At 38.3% G+C, this 24,689-nt stretch overlaps 1 protein-coding gene across 1 annotated transcript in view; it reads left to right on the plus strand.

Annotated features, from left to right (window-relative positions):
- Positions 1-24,689, plus strand: part of LOC128385197 (voltage-dependent calcium channel subunit alpha-2/delta-1-like) — a 98,154-nt gene that overhangs the window by 67,762 nt on the left and 5,703 nt on the right. The window contains exons 14-35 of the mRNA XM_053344050.1: positions 446-495; positions 665-754; positions 1,451-1,525; positions 2,331-2,414; positions 2,546-2,620; positions 3,179-3,250; positions 3,360-3,431; positions 3,544-3,605; positions 4,165-4,241; positions 8,343-8,403; positions 8,574-8,680; positions 10,478-10,562; positions 10,806-10,868; positions 12,443-12,552; positions 12,647-12,718; positions 13,143-13,210; positions 13,302-13,340; positions 13,435-13,506; positions 15,462-15,614; positions 16,742-16,794; positions 17,231-17,286; positions 24,344-24,470. Of these exons, the coding sequence (XP_053200025.1) occupies positions 446-495; positions 665-754; positions 1,451-1,525; positions 2,331-2,414; positions 2,546-2,620; positions 3,179-3,250; positions 3,360-3,431; positions 3,544-3,605; positions 4,165-4,241; positions 8,343-8,403; positions 8,574-8,680; positions 10,478-10,562; positions 10,806-10,868; positions 12,443-12,552; positions 12,647-12,718; positions 13,143-13,210; positions 13,302-13,340; positions 13,435-13,506; positions 15,462-15,614; positions 16,742-16,794; positions 17,231-17,286; positions 24,344-24,470 (1,723 nt within the window). The remainder of the gene's footprint in view (positions 1-445; positions 496-664; positions 755-1,450; positions 1,526-2,330; positions 2,415-2,545; positions 2,621-3,178; positions 3,251-3,359; positions 3,432-3,543; positions 3,606-4,164; positions 4,242-8,342; positions 8,404-8,573; positions 8,681-10,477; positions 10,563-10,805; positions 10,869-12,442; positions 12,553-12,646; positions 12,719-13,142; positions 13,211-13,301; positions 13,341-13,434; positions 13,507-15,461; positions 15,615-16,741; positions 16,795-17,230; positions 17,287-24,343; positions 24,471-24,689) is intronic.

Genomic DNA, 24,689 nt, shown 5'->3' on the forward strand with positions numbered 1-24,689 from the left:
TGAAAAAGAATCTGAACATTTAAAAAGCCTAAAATATTTGCACAGTATTGCATATAAGCTGCCAGTGTTTTGTGAAAACATTAGGAAAACACGCTTATCTTTTCAATTCTGAACGGTTAATAGACATTAAAAATGCACAATATTTCATCTGTTGTGAATACACTTGTATTTGAAATGACCAGAAAACACTACAGAGCCGGGGCTTTCAATTTTTCTCAAAGTTTGTTGTAGTCAGCCTTTTCAATGCAATAGCCTACCGATTTTTAAGGGATTTTGCTATGACCAGAATAGTTGGATAGCTATGGCATGTTTCGAAATGCATATAATTAACTCCAGTTAACTAATCCATTGAGCTGCTTGACTGTACATTGGCAGGATTATCTTGTTTGAATTGCGCTTTTGTTTACGTACTATATCTTAAAATAAACTTATATCTCTGTTTAAGGATACTACTATGAGATCCCATCTATAGGTGCCATCAGGCTAAACACTCAGGTAAACACACTCTGTGGGACAAATCCAAGAATGCACTTTCCAATCTATGTATGGCTGCTACTGCATTTCATCCCAGCTTTCCCCTCAGCTCACTTCATCAATTGTGTATTGTGCCACCCTGTGGTTGAATGGCTGATGTGCATTTCCCCTTCTCCTATCTTTTTTCCAGGAGTACCTGGATGTTTTGGGCAGGCCTATGGTTAAAGCTGACAGAAAGGCCAAGCAGGTTCAGTGGACCAACGTCTACCTGGATGCACTGGTTTGTACCATCAAAACATTAAAACATACACCCGCTATGTGATTGTACAAGAGTTCATGTGAAGATGGAAGGACAGTGATGGTGATGGCATTTGTACACAATGAAGAGCTTTGCAAAACATGGATTTGTTTAAAGGTTTTTCTGTTTGCTGTCAGATTATTATGATATATATAATAATATGTTTGATTACACACGTCTTGTGCAAAAAAATTCTAAACATTTACTGCATGTCATCTTGCTAAACTCAATTTCAACTCTGCTCCATTAGATAGATAGATGAACTTTATTTTACAAGTCCTGCATGAATACATTTTTTTGTGGTGCTTAAGCTTCTGTTTAGATTTACTTTCAGGCGACAGTGTAGATAAGGAAGCAATCTGGTCAACTGAGCCAATTCGTTTGGATCATCAGTTCACTGATAAGATGCTGTCAGCGTTTGTGACAGTATTGACCTCATGAGCACCAGAAATCTCTCTGTCTTTTGTTACAGGAAACATTTTAAGTTGTGATTACCCAGTGACACCCATCTGGCATCTATGCTGTCAGTGTTTCACAGATTAAATTGTGTTATATTAGTTTATTTATAAATGAAAGGACATTTATGTACAGTTATGCCATGCACAATTATGTTTACTTAACTGATATGCTTACATACTTAATATCTCTTCAATATGTTGTATGTTTGATATATTTCAGGAGCTTGGACTGGTGATCACTGGAACTCTGCCTGTCTTCAACAAAACCAACACTGGCTCAAAGTTGGGCAGAAAGGTAGGTAGAAGTCTTCTTTCGGATCCTCATATTATTTTTTAATTTTTAATTTAGATTCTCATTTAGATCGTAGTTTTATTACTACTTTTTTACGAGTCATCCTCTTTTTTTGTTTTACATATATTTATGTTATCTTTGTTCTCAAATAACTTCCACTTCTGTGTTTTCTTCTTTTACAATCATCATGTTTTCACTTCATTGACTAAATTTATTGTGTGTCTGACACCATGACCCCACGGGAAGTCTGCAGTCTGCAGTTTCGTGACAAGCCATAATGTTTACCAGACCAAAAAATAAATAAACATACAATATGAATACTCTAAATTATCGAATCATCTTTTACTTTCATCCTTTACTTTGTTGTGGCTCATCCTTATATCCGCTGTTGACGCTGAGGTCCCTCAAAGCTCTCCCGCGTGGTTCCACAGGAAGAGACTCTAGGATGTCAGAAAGCAGAAATCAAAAAGAGATCAAACCTGCACATCAGAGAGACAAATGATCCGGTAGCTAAGTGGTTCAAGATGAGTTTACATGTCTACCTCGAAGGATTCAGGGTTTCCTCCACTATGACTAAAAAACAAGACTGGAAATGCCTTGTCAGTGAGTCATGGCCAGCATGTAAAGCTTTTGGGAATGAGACTGTCCAGATTTCAATTGCACTCCATTTCCTTGAAATCTTTAAGAAAGCACAGAGGGACTTGACTCATCCAGAAAGAGCAACAGGACTTACAAGTGGGTCTTAGACTGACTCTTTCTATTCCTGACTTCTGTTCCCTTTACCTTTCCTTTATGATTGTTCTATCAGAAATCTCAAAACCAGCTCATCTTGGGTGTTATGGCTATTGATGTCTCCCTGGACGATATCAAGCGACTCACACCGCGGTTTACTGTAAGAGCATACACTTACTCACTACACAAATAAACACATACACATACTGAAACCAGCCTGTTAAAGCATGTTTAGTACCTTCAATCCTTCCTCTCTCACATATCTCCTGCTCTATTTCCTCTCTCCTTTAGTTTGGACCAAATGGTTACTATTTTGCCATTGACCCCAATGGATATGTGCTGCTCCACCCTAATCTCCAGCCACTGGTAGGCCAAATCATTTAACTGAAGTTGTGTTTTCTTCTTCTAGGGGCAGCCCTGTCATTTGACGTCATTTTTCCCAATTAGATGCTCATTAATATTACTCAAATTGTAATTTTGCAAGACAATAACAATCCCTGATTTTCAACAGCTTTTGCATAACATAGGAAATCCTTCTGCTGTTTGATTTGCTGTCTGCTGCGGACACCAAAATTTACACCACTGTTTGTATCATCTGGCTGACATTTCAGTCCTTTTTTATACAAATATCTTGATCATATGGGTCCAGGATGAAGTTTGTTGAAACATAGCAAGATGTTTCTCATTGACCTTTGAAATATGTGCTCTTCTTGTAAATTACGCATGCACAGATTGGTCACAGATGATTACAACATTTAAAAGAGTTAACAGAGAAATTTATGCATTAGTTCTCTTTTCAAGGACACAGAAATCTAATGCTTTGCAAACAGAAGATCAGTATCAGATGTTTACAGCTCAATTTCTTTCACTCAGACTTTAAATTATACTAAGTAATAATGGCTAATTGCCCACATTTCTCTGTAGACTGCCAAGTTTCATGAACCTGTAACACTGGACTTCCTTGATGCAGAGATGGAAAATGAGATCAAAGTGGAGGTTTGGAAAATTGATTACTCCAACTTCAATGACTCCATGATCTCATAATAATCAATAGCATTTTAATGTGTGAATAAAGTTTGAATGATTTTTTTCTGTTCGATTACAGATGAGGAAAAACATGATTGATGCTAAAAAAGGGAGTTACACAATATCTACATTGGTGAAATCCCAAGATGAGGTAATTTTGTGCTGTATGGGTTTGAGTTCATGACAATCATCTGCTTAGAAAGTTTAATATACTGTACTGTACTACTACAACTACTGTACTGACCACACTTTTGCCCTCAAAGCGCTACTTTGACGTAGGTCAGAGGACCTACACTTTTGCACCAGTAAAGGGGACAGATTACAGGTAAATATCTTATAATGAATATGTCTCATTAAGTGATAAATCTATAATGGGTAATTTCTTGTCTACAAATTCCAGATGCTTTGCATGGGCATATTTTGCAAATTGCAAAATCATAATTGTGTAAACACATTGCTCTCCTTGGGACTAGAACTGGCTTGTGGTCTTACATTCAAGACAAAGTCCAGGCACAATTTAAAATGATCTACAGTATACTTGAAGCCAAGAAGGGTCAGTGTTAAAGTAAATAAGTGCTGCTAGCAATGCTTAACATGACTCACTGAAAGATTTGCAGTGGTGTTATGATGCTATAATGATTTTTCTTAAGACAAATGGGGGACATTTAAGAAAATAAGCCATGTTACTATAGATTGGTTGGTTGAGCAAGATTTTATGTCTTTAAAAATGAATGCTTTCTTAGTTCAACAGCCCCAATATAATAAAGAAAATATTGAAAACATTTCAAAGAAAATAGAAAATTATTGCAAAAATATTGCAAAAGAGAAACCTGAAGTGACTCTTTTTGTTAAAAGATTTATTTTATATGTGTGTCCATATTTAGCCTGGCCCTGGTCCTTCCTGACTACAGTTTGCATTACATCCGGGCCGCAATTGGCGACACAATCACCCAAGCAAAATGTAAGTGCCATTGTAAATTAGTTCAGTCTCCTTTCTCCTTCTTAGTTTTTCCACTCAGTAACATTTACTGTCCATTTATACAGACAGTAGACAAATGGTGCATGGTGGAAAATGACTGCTAATGTTATTATATACATTATTGCTGTCCATGTAAGGCTCGGAAACACTTGTGCCTTAGCTCATGGTTCCCATCCATCACTTACAGCACCCCACACTTATTGTATACACACACACACACACATACACACACAAACACATACACACACACCCATGTACATCTACCCCACCCCTGCATGCCCTCTTGCCTCTTGTGTTGCTATGGCAACATGCAGTCTCAGTTGTGGTACTGTTCAAAGTTTTTGTCGCCAGACAGCGGGACGAGTGGCTCCAGTGTCCCCTTTCACACATACAGTACTCATAAGTTCATTTACAACTAAGAAAATCTGTGTGCATGTGTACAAGTGACTGTATGTGTGTGTATTCATGCTCAAGCCTATTTAATCCTATATAGTAGATCAGAAGTTCCATATGTGTGGCATTGTCGTCTCATTTCTCTTTTGAGCCCTGTCTGTTCCCACTAGTAAAATATGTCATTGACTCATAGTGTTACTCAAAGGACAGTTTTATAGTGTGTATGTGTTCATTGCAGTTAAGATGGAGCCGTCCCTGGTTAAAGTCTGTCCCTCTGTCTGTCCGCTGATGCGCCTGGCTGCACTCAGTAGCAGCCATACAGGACGTTTGTATATTTTGTGAATTCACAGTGAAGTGTTGCAGGTTTTAGCTCAGAACTGGGTGTTCTAAAAATATATTATTCTCATTAAGCCTTTTCCAAAAAAATCATATATTTTAAGACTGATTTCCAACTTTTCAGGCACCCTTAATTTCAGAATGTTGTGAAAGTTAACTGGAGACGAAGCAGGCTTGACACTGGTAATCCATCACATTGAACATTTCATCACCTTTAAGTGCAGTTGTGAGCAGGCGTTATTTTGAAAATCTCCTCGGTGGAGCTTTTAAGGTTGTTCCAGCATCTGAGATTAAGGTGTTGGCAGCTGAAAGGCAACGCATGAGGAATGCTGTGGGAAAAGAAAATGAGACGAGAGGATATCCAGGGCATAGACTTGGATTTTTTGAAAATCACATGGATTTGTAAGCTCTATTTTTTTTGTATGTCTTACATTGCAACGGTTATCATGTTTTTACCAGCTCCAAAGGTTTTAATGATAGAGCATCCTTAATTACACCAACAACAAGAGTGCTGTAAATAACTTAATAGTCATTTAATAAAGGTAGTAAAGATTTGCATATACCGCAAGTCTCTGTAATGTATTAATAATAAGTTATGCAATATGTTGGAAAGTTAAAGTAAAAACAGGAAAAGCCATAATGTAGATTATTATGTAATTATTCAGTTCAAACGAGCAAAACCACTATCGTTGTTTTTGTAACTTAGGAGGACATTGGATTGATTTACACTCATTTCTTGCAGCTCCAGTCTAACCATAACTATAATTAACCTATTACAGTACATTACTACAATGACTACTCCCAGCCCTAAAACCAAACTTAACCAAAGTCTCAAACTTAACATCTAATGGTGAACACACGTGAAGAGCATTTTTGGTCCCTGAATGAGTAATAAGGTTCCATAATGTGACTGTATGAACAGTGTTCATCTTCCCAAACATCATTAATATACACATATGTACAGTACACAGTATATAGTATTCTCCACAGGTTACCTACTTAAACTTCAAGTGTTTTGTACTTTTGTAAACAATATTCTTATTCAATGTCACTTTGAATAAAATATTGTGTAACCCTGTTGGCTTCTTTCCCTTCCTGTTCTCTTTTCCAATTCCCTCTTTCCTCTTCTCATCTTTTTTTATTCTCCTCCCTCCCCCTGTTCTCCTGCCCCTCTAAACTTCCTGACCATTCCTGCAGCATTTTTGGGCAAGTATTCTCCTCCTGTGCTCGACCTCGTAACCCCTGTCTTCCTCTCACTCTCACACCACATTGAATGTTAACTCCACCACTAACTTGGTTCATCATACAGTATGTTGTATTGCAGACTCACGGGCACAGAAGCATTTTGTTTTCATCATCTGTTTTTCTTCATTTAGTAGGCTCTGATTAATAATGACAATTCTGTTGCTCTGAATCAAGACTGCATCTGCTCTCAGAAGCAGTGCTTCGCATGCAACGGGCGCCCACACAGCGCGTCACAGACGGTGTGTGTATGTCTGTGTGTGCATGTATGTATTTAACCCCCACCTGTTCCAATGGCCCTCAGATGTGGTTTTGGCACTAACCCAGTATAGCAGGAAGAACAGAGGACAGGATGTTTGCATTATTTAAAGGTGAAGCCATAAAGGAGAAAGCTGTGAGTCTGCACCCAAAACATGAGTTGGTGCTTTTCTTTGTTTTCTCTTTTTTGACTCACTTTGTGTTTTACAACCTTGTTAAATAACTCCTAATGAAAGACAGGATCGCTCTTTACACACTAACCTTCATCTCTTCTGTTTGTCCTTCTATGTGCTTTGTCATCAGTTTTGTCTCGTTTGTGGTCATCGAATCAAAAATCTTCACAGTGCATTTTGAAGCCCTGTGGTTTAACTGAAACTCAAGCCCGTGTTGTGTCTGTTTTATACTTTTCAGAGTGCTAATATAAATGTCAGTTTAAAAAAATTCAAGTTGAAAACATATCATGTGTCTGTTTCCACATTTATTCTTTATCTTTGCATTTGTTAAGTTAATGCAGATTTCTTGTCTTGCATGTTTCTATGTGTGAGATTTGGTCATGTTGAAATTTTGGATGAATAGTAGTTGCATGTCATAGACACTAAATATTCACAAACTTTGCAGAAATGTCTGGAAATATATTCACTCGTCACTCCCCAAATCTCTGTGTTATCCATCATTACAAGATACTTTGGATTAGTAAGTGGTGACCAAATATCAAAGGAAAAGCACATGGGTGCAATTATTTCCCAATCATCGCCACCAAAGAGGATAAGGAATAGGCAGTGTTGTCATGAGAAGTTTTGCTGTACAGTATAATCAACTGTCGACACAGTGTGCTTTGGAGAATGTTAAAGGAACGTTAAGGTTACGCACAACTGAGCTGCGGTTAATATCCCTCAGTTTATTCTGCAAATGCATCACTGAAGTGTAGTTACTCCACAGATTTACTGTACCTCCAAAAGAATGCTAAAAACACTTCTGAATCATAACATTAAAAAATCCTGACCGCATTTGAAGCTTTTCTATGTGTTCTCCATCAGCACTGTCTCCATTTACATCCAAAGGCCTAAAATCTTTTGTTTGGAATGCAATATTTCTATTCAGGACTCGCTCTGTGAATAAAATATTGTGTCACCTTTGACCCCTGTGGTTTTACCCTGTCTTTCTTTCCCCTTTCTTTTCCCTCTCGTCTTTACCTCCCTGGGGATGATTCTCTCGTTCGTTCGGTCACTCTCTCTCTGCTGGGATTTTTTTCCACTCCAGGGAAAGATGGCAAGTATTTTTTCTTTACTTTCATCTCTCTCCTTCTGTTCTTGAGCCTTGTCGGTCTTTTACCCAGCATGCTTGACAAAGTCTATTATAAAGTGTCCATCCTTCTCATCTAAGTATGATTTTCAGCTGTTTGTGTAAGCCTGTAGTCTTTACAGCTTAACATTTCTGTGCAGTGTAAAACTGTCCAGTTGACTTATGTGGTAAATGGAGCTTTTCTTTTGTGATTTTCATATTTCCCCCTTTATGAACACCAACACTTCATCTTACAAAAGCTACCTTGAATATTAAGTTGAATTCTAACTGAATATCTTAAGTGAAGGGTGAAAGTTTTTATGAGGAGGAGGGATGTGCAATGTTGTATGTGTGCTGCTGTTTTTTTTCTGCCCAGTCTGTCAAGAGATTAAATCTCGTTTCAGTTTTTGGTCCCTGTAGGAGTTTTCTTTTACTGGTGCATTGGTGTTAAATATTCAACAGGTGTTACATTCTACCCAGTGGAACAACATTTCATCTGCATAAGATGATTATTTCAGCTTAATATGAATCTGTATGGAAGGGAAACTCATAATATTTTATACCTTTCACCAGTTTCTGAAAGCCTGATGGCAGACAAGTTTGATGAATATGGCTATACATTCATTGCACCAAGGTAAGATTACATGCAGTTCATTTTAATTACAGTTTAATAACATTTTTTTTCTTTTTCTAACGTGACTGCTGTGACTTAGTATACAGGCTCAAGTTTCAGCCTTGTTAATCACTAAATGTTCTCTTTCATGGATTCCTCAGTTGGCTATAAAGTTGTTTTCTTTTCCACAGGGTGTACTGTAAGGACTTAAAGCCACCTGACAAGAACAAAAACAACACCGAGTTCCTCATGGAGTTCAACAATTACATTGATACAAAGACTCCAAACAACCCAATGTGTGAGTATTAAAAAATGAAGCTGTCCACCTTACATCTCCCTGTTATAGGTGACATTTTCCTCATGAAGATCAAAGCTTTTATACTGAATCTTATTGTGCTCCTTAGCACACTTGGACCATGTTCTTGCTACAGACTGCTATTTACATCTCAAAGAGCTGCTAAGCTTTACATTATTTGCTATAGTATGTATATGTGAATGAATGAATCTCAGCCATCTGGCATTTAGGTGTGCATTGAACATTTAATGGAAGAGGGCCAACCGAAATCTATTCCCAGAGGTCTCTCTTTCCAGTGAAATACAGGTCTGGCTGGATGGTTTGGTGTGCATGACCAGGCAAAGCTTTGTAATGTGGAACCCCTGTGTTCGTGTTACCCATTTGATGCTAACTCTAAAAGTCTGACCATCACACGCCTGAGTGCACATGTGTGAGGCACGTCGGCTTAGATGTGACACACACACACTCGCACACACACAATATTCACCAGTAATATGCCTTCCACACCCCACCTATAGCCGCTCGACCTCATCCAATTACTGTGTGTTTGTGAGAAAGAGCAGGACACGTCAAGCCAAGAGCACGAGCGGAGCAATAAAACACAAATCAGGGGCCAGTGGACCTTCTCCCAAACATCTGACCAATGCATTAACATCCTTGCCATTTCTTGCATTCACTCATTGATATGCAGCACTCATAATGTTTACTGTGTAAGTAAAACAAAAGCTCCCTGAGTATTTATATTACATTAGATACATTAGATTTGGTTCCACAGTGTATTTGGATCATTTGAGTCTGAAAACTCACTTCAAACATCTTAACACGATCAACCCAATAAAACCTCTCATCCAATTGAAATATTACTTTCACCATTATTAGCTGCTAGTTTAATGTGGTCCATAGGGAGCACAGAGGGAGAGAGAGGACTGTGACCCATGTGGACTATTGGCAGCTCGAGTATCGTTACACGCTTTACTTGGTTAAGCCACTGCAGTGGCGAAGAAGTTGAAGTACATTAGGAATTCCTGGGCTGCCTTCAATAAAGGATCCCTAATGAAAACCACTGCAAAAGGAGGGAAGGTGGGTTGGGGGGTGAAATAAAGTGTTACACCAGCTGTTTTCTCTGATGTGTGTGGTGTGTCATAAAGGTGGGAGGAGGTGGTGTGGGTATATTGACGAGCCTCGATGTTAATGGACTGAAGCGGGTTGTCGGAGAGTTCAAAGTGGCGGGCACCACCAAATATTGGGCAAACTGCTTTTATCGCCTGTTCTGTTTGTCATGTGGTCTTGTCGGATGTCTCGAAAAATAATTTGGTGCACCTGCAACAACCCACTTTTTGTCAGTATGCAGGAATGTATCAGGAGGTAGAGTGGGTCATCCAATAATCACAGATGCAGTTTGATCCCCAGCTCCTTCTGTCCACATGCCGCACTGTCCTTGGACAAGATATTGAATGCTTTGTTCATTGGGTCACTGCGATCTGTGTGTGTGTGTGTGTGTGTGTGTGTGTGTGTGTGTGTGTGTGTGTGTGTGTGTGTGTGTCTATTAGCCATTAAAATTGTCCCCACCTCTTCCCTGATTTGTTTGTCTTTGTGGACCTTTTGTGGCTTTTCGTTCTTCTCTCTTTCTCTCACGTTATTACTCATTCTCTCTTGACTATTGATGCTCCTCATACATTTAGTCTACATATTCCTAAAGATACCGGTTATTCAGACCAGAAGGTGTGAAACAACAAAAATAACAATGATGGAAACTCATTTAAAGACTCAAAGTTGAAGTGATGATGTTTTGCTGTCTAGGTAATGTGGAGCTGGTGAACCGATTGCTCTTGGATGCAGGCATCACTTCAGATCTGATCAAGATTTGGAAAGAAAATGATATGCAGTAAGTGAAGCATCAAAATGTTTCCCACAATACCATCAATATTTTTCATCATTCAGCATAACAAACTGAAATGTGGCATCAATTATTTGTTTCTTTGTATCTGGTAATGAATGTCTATGTGGACAAACTGAATACAGATGGCTCAAGTATTTCAGAATCACTAGTAAATGTCATGCAGACATAAAGCACATTCCAGATTTTTGTAACTGTATGTTTTATAGCTTTATCTTCTCTGCTTGTCAGGCATGGTGTCTTGGCCAGATTTGTTGCCACCGATGGAGGGATTACACGGGTCTACCCCAAAAGGTACTTGTCAAGCTCATGAGGGAGGGGGGGGCATGATTTAGAGGCATGAGAAGAAGTTTATAATATGTTCAGGATTATCTGATAAAGAATAATGATGTGGTCTACTAAGAAAGCTGAAGCTTACCAATGAAGTACTTTACATTTTATAAGTAATGGCATAAGATCAGATAGATTGTCTGGGTCATAATGGTAGCAGGCTAAGAAAAGCAGGCCCCTATCGTTATACCCCTAGCTACTTCTTCCAGTTCCTCCTGGGGGATCCCAAGGTTTTCCCAGACCAGATGGGATATATAATCCCTCCAGTGTGTTTTTTGCCTGCCCTGGGGTCTCGTCAGTTGGACATGCCTTAAATATTTCCACAGGAAGGCATGCGGGGGACATCCTAATCAGACGCCCAAACCACCTTCATTGATTTCTTTAAGTGTGCAGAGGAATGGTTCCACTCCAAGCTCTTTTTGAATGTCCTAAGTCTTCACCATGTGCCTAAGAATAAGCCTCATGAGCCTAGACAACAAGTTAAGAGAACTGAGCATTTCTAACATCTTAAGAGACAGTGGGTAAATATGGGCATCATCTGCATAAATAGCATTATATTGTTAAGGGATATTGCTAAGCGGAAGTGGCTTATACAGGGAAAGCGCAGTAGACCCAAAATACTTCCTCCAGGTACCACATAGGAGAGAGATATCAGTCACAGATACTGTTGTTGTCATGGTGTGTTCTGAACCACTATAATATGTAATTACTGATATCAATATCATTTCAAGATGAAGGCGACACTCAGATCAATCAGGACTGATATTAATGGGGAGTCACAATCAGTAGGTTGTTAACTACCTTGACGGTGTCAGTGTAATGAAAAGACCTCATGGTCAATAGTAGGGGCTCTAACATTTTATTAGTATTGAGATATACACTTACAGGCCATTTAATTAGGTATACCTATGCAATGTAATGCAATCCAAAACAACAGCTCAGCCATAAATTCTACCTTTACGAAACTTATTCATTTTCAAATTGTGTTGGCATTGTCAAAAAGATGATAATTCTGTTTTGTGTTCATTATTGGGCTCATAGAGGGTAGTGGTGCACTGGGTTGCATTATATTGAACAACATTCCTAATATATTGCCCATTCCATTAACATACATGAGGGGGGGGGGGAATAAATATGTGTACTGGAGTGCATTATATTCATATAATGCACTCCAGTACACCTTCACCACCCACTACGACCTCAATTATAAACACGAAGTAGAATTATCACCTTTCTGACAGTGTCAACAAAAACTGCAAATATGAAAACTTCGTAAAAGTAGAATTTATGGCAGAGCTGTGGCATTGGATTGCATTAGATTGCACAGGTGTTCCTAATAAAGTGGCTGGTGAGTGTATAATAAGTTGGTTTACAACAAGTCTTTCAAGTATCAGGGGAAAAAAATAACATTTTCTAAAGTGTTCTATGGTGTTTTGTGGCCTCTAGAGGAGAGGTATCATAATGGCATCATTTTGCGTGTGTGTGTTTGTGTGTGTGTGTGTGTGTGTGTGTGTGTTTGATATAAATGTTTTTGACAGTGCTGGCCAGAACTGGAAAGAAGAAGCAGAGACTTATGAGTCAAGTTTCTACAAGAGAAGTTTGGATAATGATCTGTACATCTTCACTCCAACACCATACAGCCATAATAGTGAGTGAACACAAATGTGTGTGTGCATGTGTTTTGCTGTGTCAACATGTGCATGATGTACTTATTTACAGTGTATCTTTTGTCCTTCTTGCAGTGACTGAAGACTCTATCCTAGTGAGCAGAGCAGTAGACCTTGAAATTGATAATATCATACTCAAACCAGCTGGTAAGGACACTTATACACACACAGTGAAGGGGGCTTGTATTTACACAAATTTACACATTTATAGTCCTCATTTCTCAAGTTGCCTCTCTAACTTTGCCACCAACACATAAACATACTCACACTTAGAGCTATGTGTCTTATTTACACACCTATATTTGCAACCCTGTAGCCCATTCATGCTTGTATTTCCTCTGACACATGCACTCATACACAGGCACTTATTTACAGACCACTACTCCTCGTTTGTCTATTTCTCCCTCTTCCTTTGACATATACACACAAACACACACTCACAAACCACACATCAAGTTGTCGAGATTCCTGTGATCTTTCGCCAAGTTTGCATTTTGTAAGTTCAGAGAGTAAAGTTGACACAGAGGTCCAACATGATCTAGGATGTCTGGCTCTTTGTGTTTGATTCCAGTGGTCGGCGTGACATTGGACATCAGTGCCTGGATGGCGAACTTCATCAACACCACACACAGAATGAATGTGAGTAGATTATATCTACATGACAGATATGTACAAGGACACACTTGATCTAGACTTTTTATCACTCTTAAGTGCTCTACTGTATTTTCAGTGCAATGATGAGATCTGTGGCTGTCAGCGAAATGATGCGGTAAGAGATTTGATTGCATATTTTTTAAGTATTCAAATACTATTTGTGAATCAGGACTATCCCTTGTGGTTTAATCATCTCTGTATGATTCCAGTATGTAGACTGTGTCATTCTGGATGACGGGGGCTTCCTGGTGATGTCCAACAGAGATGAATATATTGATCAGGTGGGACTCTACATTTCACTGTCACTAGTAAAACTATAGAACAAAGCAGGTGATTTAGGTGATATAGAATAATAATTCTGGATCATCAGAAAAATAAATAAATGTGACACAGACATACAGTATATGTTTAACATACAATTTCTTTTCATTGTATAAATTATGTTTGGTTGTCCAATGTTGCTATATCTTGATTTCATGGATTCAATTAACAACAACAACTACCAATTTAACAGAGCTTAACTTTTTTAAATTACAAATCTTCTAATTCTAATTATATAGTATAACCTTTCAATGATCCACTCAATAGTTTGCTATTAGAATGCTTGCTAAATAATCTTATATTTATCAATTTATCTTTGTAGCAGACCAGTAATTTCAGCTCTAACATTTTATGGTCTATCTGTAAGAACATTAATAAAAATCCTAACTCAATCACTAGTAGAAAAGGGTCAAAGTCAAGGACAGTCATTGTCAGCAGACAGAAAAAAGATCAGTGGTTTCGTACTATCTGCGATAATAGACCAAGATTTTCCAAGTCTGTTATGAAACTTTCCTAGATACTCATTTGTCCTTACAAACACAAATAAACAAAAAACTAAGCCCACACAATTCTACACATCTTTTCCTACAAATAACCGATATACACACACACATCCAGTTAGTACACTCATTTCTTCCCGCTCCCCATTGCCCTATGCTAAATGCTAAGAGCAGGCCCCTGCTGTCATCTGAGTAAATGTTTTTTCATGCGGCCTCAACTCCTTCGTAATCAGTGCTGGGTGTGCGCTGGATAAATCAGTCGCTCTCTGAAGTTTGGCAGCAGCACTAAAACCCAGGGACCTGAGGCCTTGTTTGGAGAAGGCTGTGTGCCCTCAATCATATTTTCTACAGGAGCAAAGTTTCTCTCTCTCTCTAAACTTCTCGCTTACTCCCCCTCTTTATGTCTTTCTCTGTCCAACTCATTCCTTTTCTTTCTCTGAAACCCTCAGGGAGTCTGCAGCCTACAGGGCTGTGACTGTTAATTCATTATTTGTGTTATTGCATGAGGAAAGGAGAGAAGGCTCCCTTCACCTTATAGATTGGTAGATTTATATATCCTTTGGCTGTTACAATAAAGAGGAATGGATACGTGGAGGACGGCTTGTTAGCTGTGACCTTACAAAGTGGAAAGAAAGGGATAGTTTGCATTTCCTCATGCACGTAAACATGCATGCAAACATACACGCACATCTTTCGGCACACACAGAAATGGATGAGTACTGCTTACGCTACATACTCCCTCATGGATACACAAGTACAGTACTTAAATATGCCCATGCACGCATTCATGTCACACCTCTGAGATGCCGAGACAAACTGCTTCCTCTAAGTAGAAATTTATGGCTCCCTGGTGGACTGTGTTAATCAGATTATACTGAAGTCCATCATCCTGGTTTGTGGGTGATTTACTGTGTGTATGTATGTGTCTTTAAATTCGTTGTAAGCTTGTATTCTGTATTATAGACATTTTCCCTGCATGCATGCACATTTTTCACAGTTTTGAGTTGGTTTAACTATCTTAGTTTAAAAGCACAAAAGTGTTTGACCACTCTGTAAATGACACTGCTAGTAAGTGTTTTTGCAGATGGAAACTAAAGGTTGTTTTGGCCATCATTGCAATAAATTCTTAAAACTCATTTATAGATTATTTTTTCACATATAGTCACTGGATTAGGAAACAAATAAGACATCATCTCAGCAACAACCCTGAAAGCCCCAGTTTCAAAGTATTAATTAATTTGTTGTACTTTTATTGTCTTTTTTTATTTAGCAGTGAGCACCATAACATGCAAAAATAACATAGTAAGGGCCCTAATCTTCAGGTTTTCTTTTTTTAATGTATGTTCTGAATTTTATGATTACCTAATCCATGCCACAAAAGAAAAGTTTCTTCAATCATTTCTCTTTATCTTTAGATTGGGGAATTCTTCGGTGTTATTGACCCCATCCTGATGGTAAACCTGGTCAACGCTTCTCTTTTCACCTTTGAGAGGACCTATGACTACCAGTCACTCTGTGACCCCAAGAAAGAGAGCAAGGCGGCTGCAGGCCTGCGATCCGTCTACGTGGTGAGTTACATAAGCCAGAGACCATACACACACACAATCTACCACACACACACACACACAGCCACCTACATGTGCACACCCGCACTTACATGTTCACACATTTTGATATCCATACATACAAATTTACTCATTTCCCTCTGTAAAGGCATGTACACAAGCAGCCATTTGTACTCATACCTGTTTGCACACATATTTTCAAAATGGTCACATACACACACACACACACACACACACGTACACACGTACACACACGTACAAGCACAAACCATCCCTCACTAGGGAGCTATAAATCTGGATAGAGCAGATGAGAAGGGAAGTAGAGGGTATGGTGAAAGCGTTAGAGTGGGAGTTGCAGTAACAGTAACAGGATTAGGTGGTCTAGCATGCTTGGCTAACACACCAAGTGATGTAGAATGAGGCACTGTTTTTCATCACTTACAGAACTTACAACTAACAATGTAATGATTCAAACTGTCTTCAAAGGTTACACGGCTACTGATGAATTCCTCTTAGACGCTGAAAAGTGTGTCAAGGTACCAGTAATAAGCTGATATCTACAAAAGAGATGAAAGTTTTCATAGGTAGACTATTTACAGATACAAAAATTACCCTCCTGACGTGGATCACAAATGTGTACAACACGCTTGAACGACCAAGGTGAAATGAAAGATGCAGATATCTTCTGATCAAAGTAGCCGTCAACAGCCAGTGATGCCTCTTAACACGGTCAGTTAAGACTCCTTGATGACTCAACAACTGAAGAGAAAGGACACGGCACTGATTCACCAAAACAAGAACCTCGCATGCTAACCATAATCAAAGCAACATGTTGGGCCTTTTATTCAAACCGTGTGCTACTTTGTTTTTTTCATTGGCTCTTTGTTTACATATTTATGCTAGCATCTGTTGTGGAGGACTGTGTTCTAATTTCCTCTGAAGGGGAAGAAAATAAAATCTCTGGCTGGACCTTTTGGTCTTTGTGTCTGGCAAATGTGGACAGTTTGCAGCCACTGTAAACACACGCAGGATGTTCAGAGTGGCTTGGCCAGCTAAAAATGATTTGTTGGATTATGTACTCAATTTAGACTTTTTCTGATACTAATCCTCATTTTGTTTGTCCCTCTCAGCCTACAATTGCAGATATTTTGAATTTAGGATGGTGGGCAACAGCTGCAGCCTGGTGAGTCCTTCTTCCTAAAAGTATATGGCTGGCATTAGTGTTAACGTGTTTTAGAGTGAAGAAACCACATTGAAAGTCCTTCAAACAGATCCTAATGGAAAGCAAGCAAGGATTTGTTCTTCTGAAATGGACATATAGCATCTGTTTAATAGCTGAATTGTTCCCAAGACAGTTAACATTCCACAAAATCTTCCCTTGATTTATGCTCACTGTCTTGATATCATTAACAGGTTGTTTTACAGTATGCACATTAAAAATGTATTTTGATGTTTTAGATATATGTAATCAATTGAATCAATCATTTTAATGAATGCCATTTGGCCTCATTATGTATTTTTTTAAATGCTGCATTAGCATTTATACAGATGATTTATTGTAGCTTATGTCCCACTGAATCCAGACATCTTACATCCTTGGGACTTGTCTTTGCTCTTAGGTCGATACTGCAGCAGTTACTGGTCAGCATCACATTCCCGAATGTCCTGGATGCAGGTGAGTTCCCATCATAAGACTAGGAGTACATTCCCAACCAACCAGATACATTTAACACAGAGAGAAGAACAGGTGTTTTGAGGTTTTTATGAGGGTTTTTGCAGCACTGACCTAGATGACATAACTAAAATGGCCTCATGTTGGAAATGAAATGATAATAAATAGTCATTTTTAGTTACTTTGACAAGGTCTTAAAAGGCATTTATCATATTATTTTTAAACTGTGTTTCTTTATCTTTAAATTCTGGTGCAATACTTATGACACACCAAGAATATGTAGAGTAACAATATTGTTCATAGGAACGCCCATTTATCTTCACTCAATGGGCCTGATTTATTAAAGGTTTGAATGTGTAAAAACATGTGCAAGCATGACATCACCCGCAAAAAAGTGTGCAAGCTGATCTACTAACGCAGTGCACTGAGGCTTGCGTCTTTCGAATGTGAAGAGGAGGAGACGGAGGCACAATGACAGAATACGCACAGGACGGATGTTTTCCACCCATATTAATATTTTTGGAGTGGAATATTTTTGGTCTTACTATCAACATTGACTTTGTCACAAATACTCATATGGCAGTTTTTATGGTAATTTTTTTTTGTCAATATATTTGTTAACCTCTTCCACTAGAATCTCTGATTACATGGGATCAAATTGCTAACTAAACACCAATCTATTACTGCACTGCGCATGCAATCTAGTACCCTTTATTTGGGATCTTAGTAAATCAGGCCTGATGTGCGCAATGTGTTGCACATGTGAGCTGGACCATATGAATGTGCAGTGATCTTTGTTTGTGGTATTTTCCTAGGACACAAATGTCCTATTAAAGTTTACACATAACAAACAGATCTAAAACAAAGACAAATAACAGGACTATCACTGTTTATGGTTTCACAAATAAAACAATGGAAGTGACAGTAGATTTCTTTTTTGTACAATTTTCGTAGGAACTACCTCATCAGTAGAAAGTAGTTCCAATGAAAACCCATCCACAATTAGGTCTTTGGAGTATTAGTACATTTTTTGGAAAGAGATGTTGCTTTTTTTAAATGTAATGTTTAATTTTCTGTGAGCTCCACCAATCAAGTTCCATTCTCTTCCATTGTATTAGGTTGGTGCAATCTCAGAAACATTTATCAGAAAATAAAAATAGTTGTTGGAGTAAGTCAGGAGTAAGGGAGCCAGTGTTAATCAGTTCAATCATTCTTTGGTTTCATTGCTTGTCCATTGCATATTTTTGCATGTGTAATGGTTAGGGGCTTTACGGTATGTGATTTTTAAGCACCGTAGAGTCTTAAGAGCCCACAAAAGAGAATTCTAGCATGCTTTTGTGCACATGATGTACAAATAAGTAGACTGGGGATTTTGGGGAAGTCAACAGCTTCATATTGTTTTAAAATTAGAGTTTATTTTTATGTTTTTACCATTACAGCTCTGTGCTGCCAATAGCCACAATATTTCGAAGCTGATGTAGTTTTAATTATATGAAAGTTAATCTAGTCATTGCTAAAGTGGTTCAGACACCAATGGAAAAAAAGGCACTCATCAGGTGAAATAATATTGTGAATTTGTTATGTAAAATATATTATACACATACTAGCATAATAACATTTATAATAATATAGTATTAAATGCAATAATATTGAAATGAAAAAAAGGAAAAAAAGATCCATTTCTATGTCCAAAATGTATGGAACCAACCTCATATGCTATCAATAAATTCAATTAATTTCAGTGAAGAAATGTACATTGCTATACCAATCAGTTTCAGTATGTGCTTCTGCCATGAGGCTTAAGTGTAGATAAATACATCTCATTTTGACGATTACTTACCCGATCCCCTGCAGAATGGCCAAATATTTAAAGGTCAAGTGTGTAGGATTTAGTGGCATCTAGTGGTGAGGTTTCAGATTGCAACCAACTGAATACCCCTCCCCTCACCATCTGCTTCCAAGTGTGTTGGGTAAACTACTGTATGGTGGCTATGAAATAGTAGTGCAACATAGTGGGACCCACACTGGTCCTTCAAAGTAAGTGCTAGAGTCTATTGGGGTTATACAAATCAGAGATTGTATGTATAAGGAATGAGCAGGCATATCCAAATTTGCTAGAGAAACAGCGAAAATGCGTTAATCTTTCACAACAAAGGCATTCAAAGCAATACATCAAAAAGGAAGTGGTGCAGTTGATGAAATGATTCATTTAATCTCTATTGTCTTATTGGTAAACACATATTTTGTGGTCAAGAAAGTTCATCCCTCTTGCTGTGCTCTAAAGAGACTTCCACACTGTCATTAGTAGAGTTTAGGCAGCTGTGACATTCCTTTTAAGTCATCATAGTAGAAGAATTTTAATCATTGATATACCTTCCATACCAAATAATTTCGTCTCGATGAGGGTTGGAAGGGCCCAGAATAAACGTTTCCTCCCAGAGTCCAGGCATACATGTAGTTAGGAGCAAAACTGGCATCCATGGCTGTGCTGTGTTTTGCCTTAATAGTTGTATACAAATATGATGTCAAACCTGATTTAGTTTGACATCAAAATCAAGTTTTATGTCAAACAAAAAATCAAACACTGTCAGAATATTGGAGAGCACAAATGGACCCTTGTGAACTACAAATAAAAAAGTATTAAGAAATATGTGAAGTGACCACGACCAAAACTAACTTGAAAAAAAGCTCCCTGAATTTGATTACACTATTTATTGAAGAAGCTAAAAAAAACAAAGAGTGGAATTACAAAATGAAATTGCTACACTCAGAATCAAAGTTGAAGAACTAAATACCAAAGTTGAAGAACTAAATACCAAAGTTGAAGAACTAAATACCAATGACGAACAAATACCACTTGACATTAGAAGATGTTTAATGTTTTTTAAAAGTCCAAACTGAAAAACAAGTGAGATCTGGCTGACTATCAGGAGGACATGATGTAGCTACTCTTGGTCTCATACACAACCATGTTCCTGGCACAGCAGGAAACAGCATGTTTACTCAGTCTCCTTCAACCTGCCAAGTAGCACTGAGGAAGAAACATACCAGTGATGGCTCAATGCAGAGAGGTGGCATTTGAGAGAGCCCCCTTGCCACCATCAAAACTCCCAAGAAAGTGAAAGACAAGACAGGGGAGGAAGGAGTAGATGCATGGCTCCCACTCAGAACCAGCAAGTCATATGAACCACCAGACAGGACAGAACTCTGTGATAAATATATCAGGTATCCCTTTCCCACAACAATGTCTCTGTTGTCCCGGGGTCTTAGTTTTGCACCCACAAATTCTGCAAATAATTTTAAAAATAAGGTCAACCAATTTCATACTAAAGTTTTCTAGAGGAGTCTGCACCTGAAAATCTGATACCAACAAAATACTCAAAATACTGTTTTGAGGACTTCACAAAACCTTAATATAAGTGTCTGCTGTGTAAAGATGTTTAGACCCATGTCCATATTTCGTATTATAAGTAACTTGGCTGACAGCTTTTACCAAGAAAGCTCCTTGTGGAGTTGAATCCCACTTCCAAACCACCAGACGTCTAGGTTTTATTACACCAAGCAAGATCCCTGTGTTGGCTCTCTAATAATGAAGACCGACTGGTAAAAGAGCAGTATGGGTGGTGCTGTGATAATCTGGGGCAAAAGAAATTCAGAATATTACACCACACTTTCATACAATCCTTTAGAATACAATATGTGCATTGAATTGGAGAAGATTGTAAATAAGGCCATTAGGAAAAAGTGGATAACAGAAAAAGAGCGGGAGGTCCTTGCAAAAAAAAAAAAAATACATCAATCATTTCACTAAAACATTTGATTCCTCTTTCCCATCCTACAAGACACCACTCATATCCTTACCAGGACTGATTAGATTAAAAACATTGGTGATGCATTCATGGTCACCATGGATGTTACAACGATGGTCTTGAAACAGTACACCACTTTTTACAAATTCAGAACAGATTACAATCTACCTAATGAATTCATTCTAATGTTCCTGTACAAGGAGGACTTTAATCTAAAACCTGCAGAAATGAGGCTATGGTTTGCAGAGCGTGGATATAAACATAAGGACTTGGAAACATCATACTTTAAATGGTATTCTGGTATTTTTCAACCTGGACCCTATTTTCCCATTATTTTTTCTGTAAGTGACTTTTGGGGGCAAACATTAATGGAATTGGTCCAGTATTGCGCTAGATCACTTCAACCAATGTAATCCTTTGGGGAAAGTGCGCCCATCAATGTACGTTCAGTAAAAGTGTATGTTTTAATTGACTCAGATTGTTATTACAAGTTTCTGAAAACAAAAGTAAACACAGGAACTAGCCATCTGTAGCAGTATTATGGCTAACTGCATATGTATCTATATCCAGTGCAGCTTGCCAGCTAACCAAATCGCCCACATATTCATCCATACATGCTAGTTTGTTTACATGTATTGTGCTGACTTTTTACTTTTACAATTAGACTGTAAGAAAGTTAAAAAATCAGTGCAATGACACATTATCCCGTGGACGATTATAAGGGTGATCGTAAGTCATTTCATTTTGACTGGCCGACCATATTTATTTGAGAAGGAGTACACAGAGAGGAGATAAAACAAACGAAAGAGGAAAAATGAAGAATGGAGGATAGAGGCAAAAAGGCAGTCAGGAAAGTTAACGTACAGTAACGGTTACCTCAGAGAAATTGCTGTTGTTCCTGCAGTCACTGCTCTTCTCTCCTGACAAGCGAAGCGGAAAATTTTTTTTGCAGAGTGGGACCTGTTGCTGCCAGACTTGGAAAATCTAGAAGTGTCCACGGATGAGAGTAATCCCAGCTGTGTAACTACTTCAAATGGATTTACAGCATTTATCAACAATGTTGTCCTGGAGACAATTTCACCTCCACAAAAATCAACTGGATGAAAAGAGCATGCTGGCTGGACCAAATGTTTCGCTCCACATGATAAGAAAAATGTGACTTCAACACGTAACTGTGTGAGGAATTACAGTGTGTAAATCGCTCACATATTCATCTATGAGGCAAACTTTCACTACAGTTAAACTGTAAGGAAACTGTAAAGTTAGCCATGGAGCCACTGGCGGCTAGGTCCTCTGAACTCTCACTGTCAGATATATATTATAACAATCTGAGCCTGTCAGTGGCAAAAACAAGCACTTTTAGAGGATGTACTTCAAGGGGTGCAGTTGCCCCCAAAGATTACAACCTGTTTCATGGCTGCCGGTTGAAGCGATCTCGCTCAGTCCTGGACTAATTCCAACTTTTTGTCACTTGAAAAGTACCAGAATTCCCCTTTAAAGTTAGATTTATGGATACAAAAAGTTACTTGTACAAAAATCTATCACATCATTCAAATACCTTATCTTTATGTCAACTTACAGTAAACAGTCTGCTCAGATCTGCAGTATCCTCAAACAGTGATCCCTACTTGCATAAATTGTTCCCTGAGCCTCCTATTTTTGTCTCTAGAAGGGCTCCTACCCTACAAGACAAGCTGATCCACAGCCATCTATCACCGAAGATTTCTTGGTTTCACAAACCTGTGGCCAACTTCCCCTGTGGCAATTGTTGCCATTGCAGCAATATTTCTAAAACGGACAGATTTGTGTGATTGTTTAACAATGAGATATATCAAATAAATCACTTCGCCAACTGCAGCACTTCCTTTCTGGTATATCGCCTTGAAGGCCCTTGTGGACTTTTCTATGTAGGGAGAAGAAAAAATGACATTTAAAGACAGACTTGGGGAACATAAAACTGCTATTCACACAAAGAATCCAATCAAGCAGGACAAGGGAGTCCCTCTTCCTTGAAAGCAGTTGTCCCTGAAGTCAAACCTAACCACATAAAAGGTGGCGGTAGACTAAGAAATCTCCTTCAACAAGAAACATTTTGGATTATAACATTAGGGCCACTAAGTCTCCAGGACTGAATGATGAGATAGGTCTTCTGCTGTTCCTCTAATATGCTTTGGCTTTCTATGTGCTCATATTATCCCCAGTAGTTAGAAGCTATTGTGAAAATTTTGATATTTGCTCATTTGAAAATGATGTATATCCAATGCCCAATGACTAAGATCATACATATTTATAGTGCTTTTATACCTCAATATTTTACAGCCACTCACTCACTTACATAATGTAATATTCTTCAGTCTGGAATGTGCTAGTTAATCCCTTATACATGCCAACTTTGATTTGCCATAGATTTTAGCATTTGCTCAAATTATTGGACCATTCTGCAGGGGATCTAAAAATCAAACTAAGACTTGATCATCTAGAATTGATCCTCATGGAATTTACTTTTTTGGTGCAAAAAGACCTACTGTAACTTGTTGCTTCATTGAAAGTCTTTTTATTTCTTCATTGAAATTAATTGATTGATCATTTTTTAAATATTATAGCCTATAAGTATTTCTTGGGTATTTTCAGGATTTAATACATTTCCACTTATTGTAAATATCTTATTGTTTTTATGAATAATTTTAGATTCAAGCAAGAATTATCTTCTTGGCTCGTCTCTTGGTTATGTACAAGGCCTTTCGTGTTGGGTGGAATGCCACTCATGGCTGATACATAATTCATAATGATTATGTGTCTGTCAGACCCGGATAAAGACTTCAAATCTATATGGGTTGATCTGCTTGGTATATGCTTGAAGAATAATTTCACAGTACTATTTCACCTGAAGATGGAGTGCTTTAGTTTGTTTTTTTCATGGCTGTCTGCACCACGTAGGACAAATATCAATCAAGACTTTCTTGATCTTGGTTTTTGTACTTTCACCTGTCTCATTAAAGAGCTGTAAAGAGTTGTATGAGCCATCAAAACCATGCAGTGCCTCCTTCCATTATACATGGTATCTTTAGACAATGTGACATTTTGCATTTGTTTGAAAGAAACATTGTCATGTGAGAGGTAGATGACATGCAACAAAGATCCTCGGCCTGAAGAGAAGCAGGCACATTTCTGTTATACAGGGTGTATTCATAAAACTTGATCCTGCAATGAATTCTAAATCTTCTTGAATGTGCTTTTGTGTGCTTTCACAGCTGAAATGGATGAGGAACTGTCAGATGCCATGAGAAAAGAGGTCTGCATCACACAGCAAACTCAATACTACTTTGAGACCAGCCAGTTGTCTTTCAGAGGCACAGTCGACTGTGAAAACTGCTCCAGGTAATAATCCACAAGAAGGCTACACACTAGACTCTTATATACACAGTAAGAGATTATAGTTATGGTCCAAATACCTTCAAAGAGCTGCTGCGATGCGTTTGCATCATTGAGACACAAATGAAGTCCCCAGAGGTGGCACTAAGAGAGAGGGCTGTAAAAATTCACATGCCATGAAGGTGAAGTCAAGTCATTTGAGTGGACCACCGTCCTGGCATGTTC

This window comes from Scomber japonicus, chromosome 23, assembly GCF_027409825.1.
Source record: "Scomber japonicus isolate fScoJap1 chromosome 23, fScoJap1.pri, whole genome shotgun sequence".
NCBI lineage: Eukaryota > Metazoa > Chordata > Actinopteri > Scombriformes > Scombridae > Scomber > Scomber japonicus.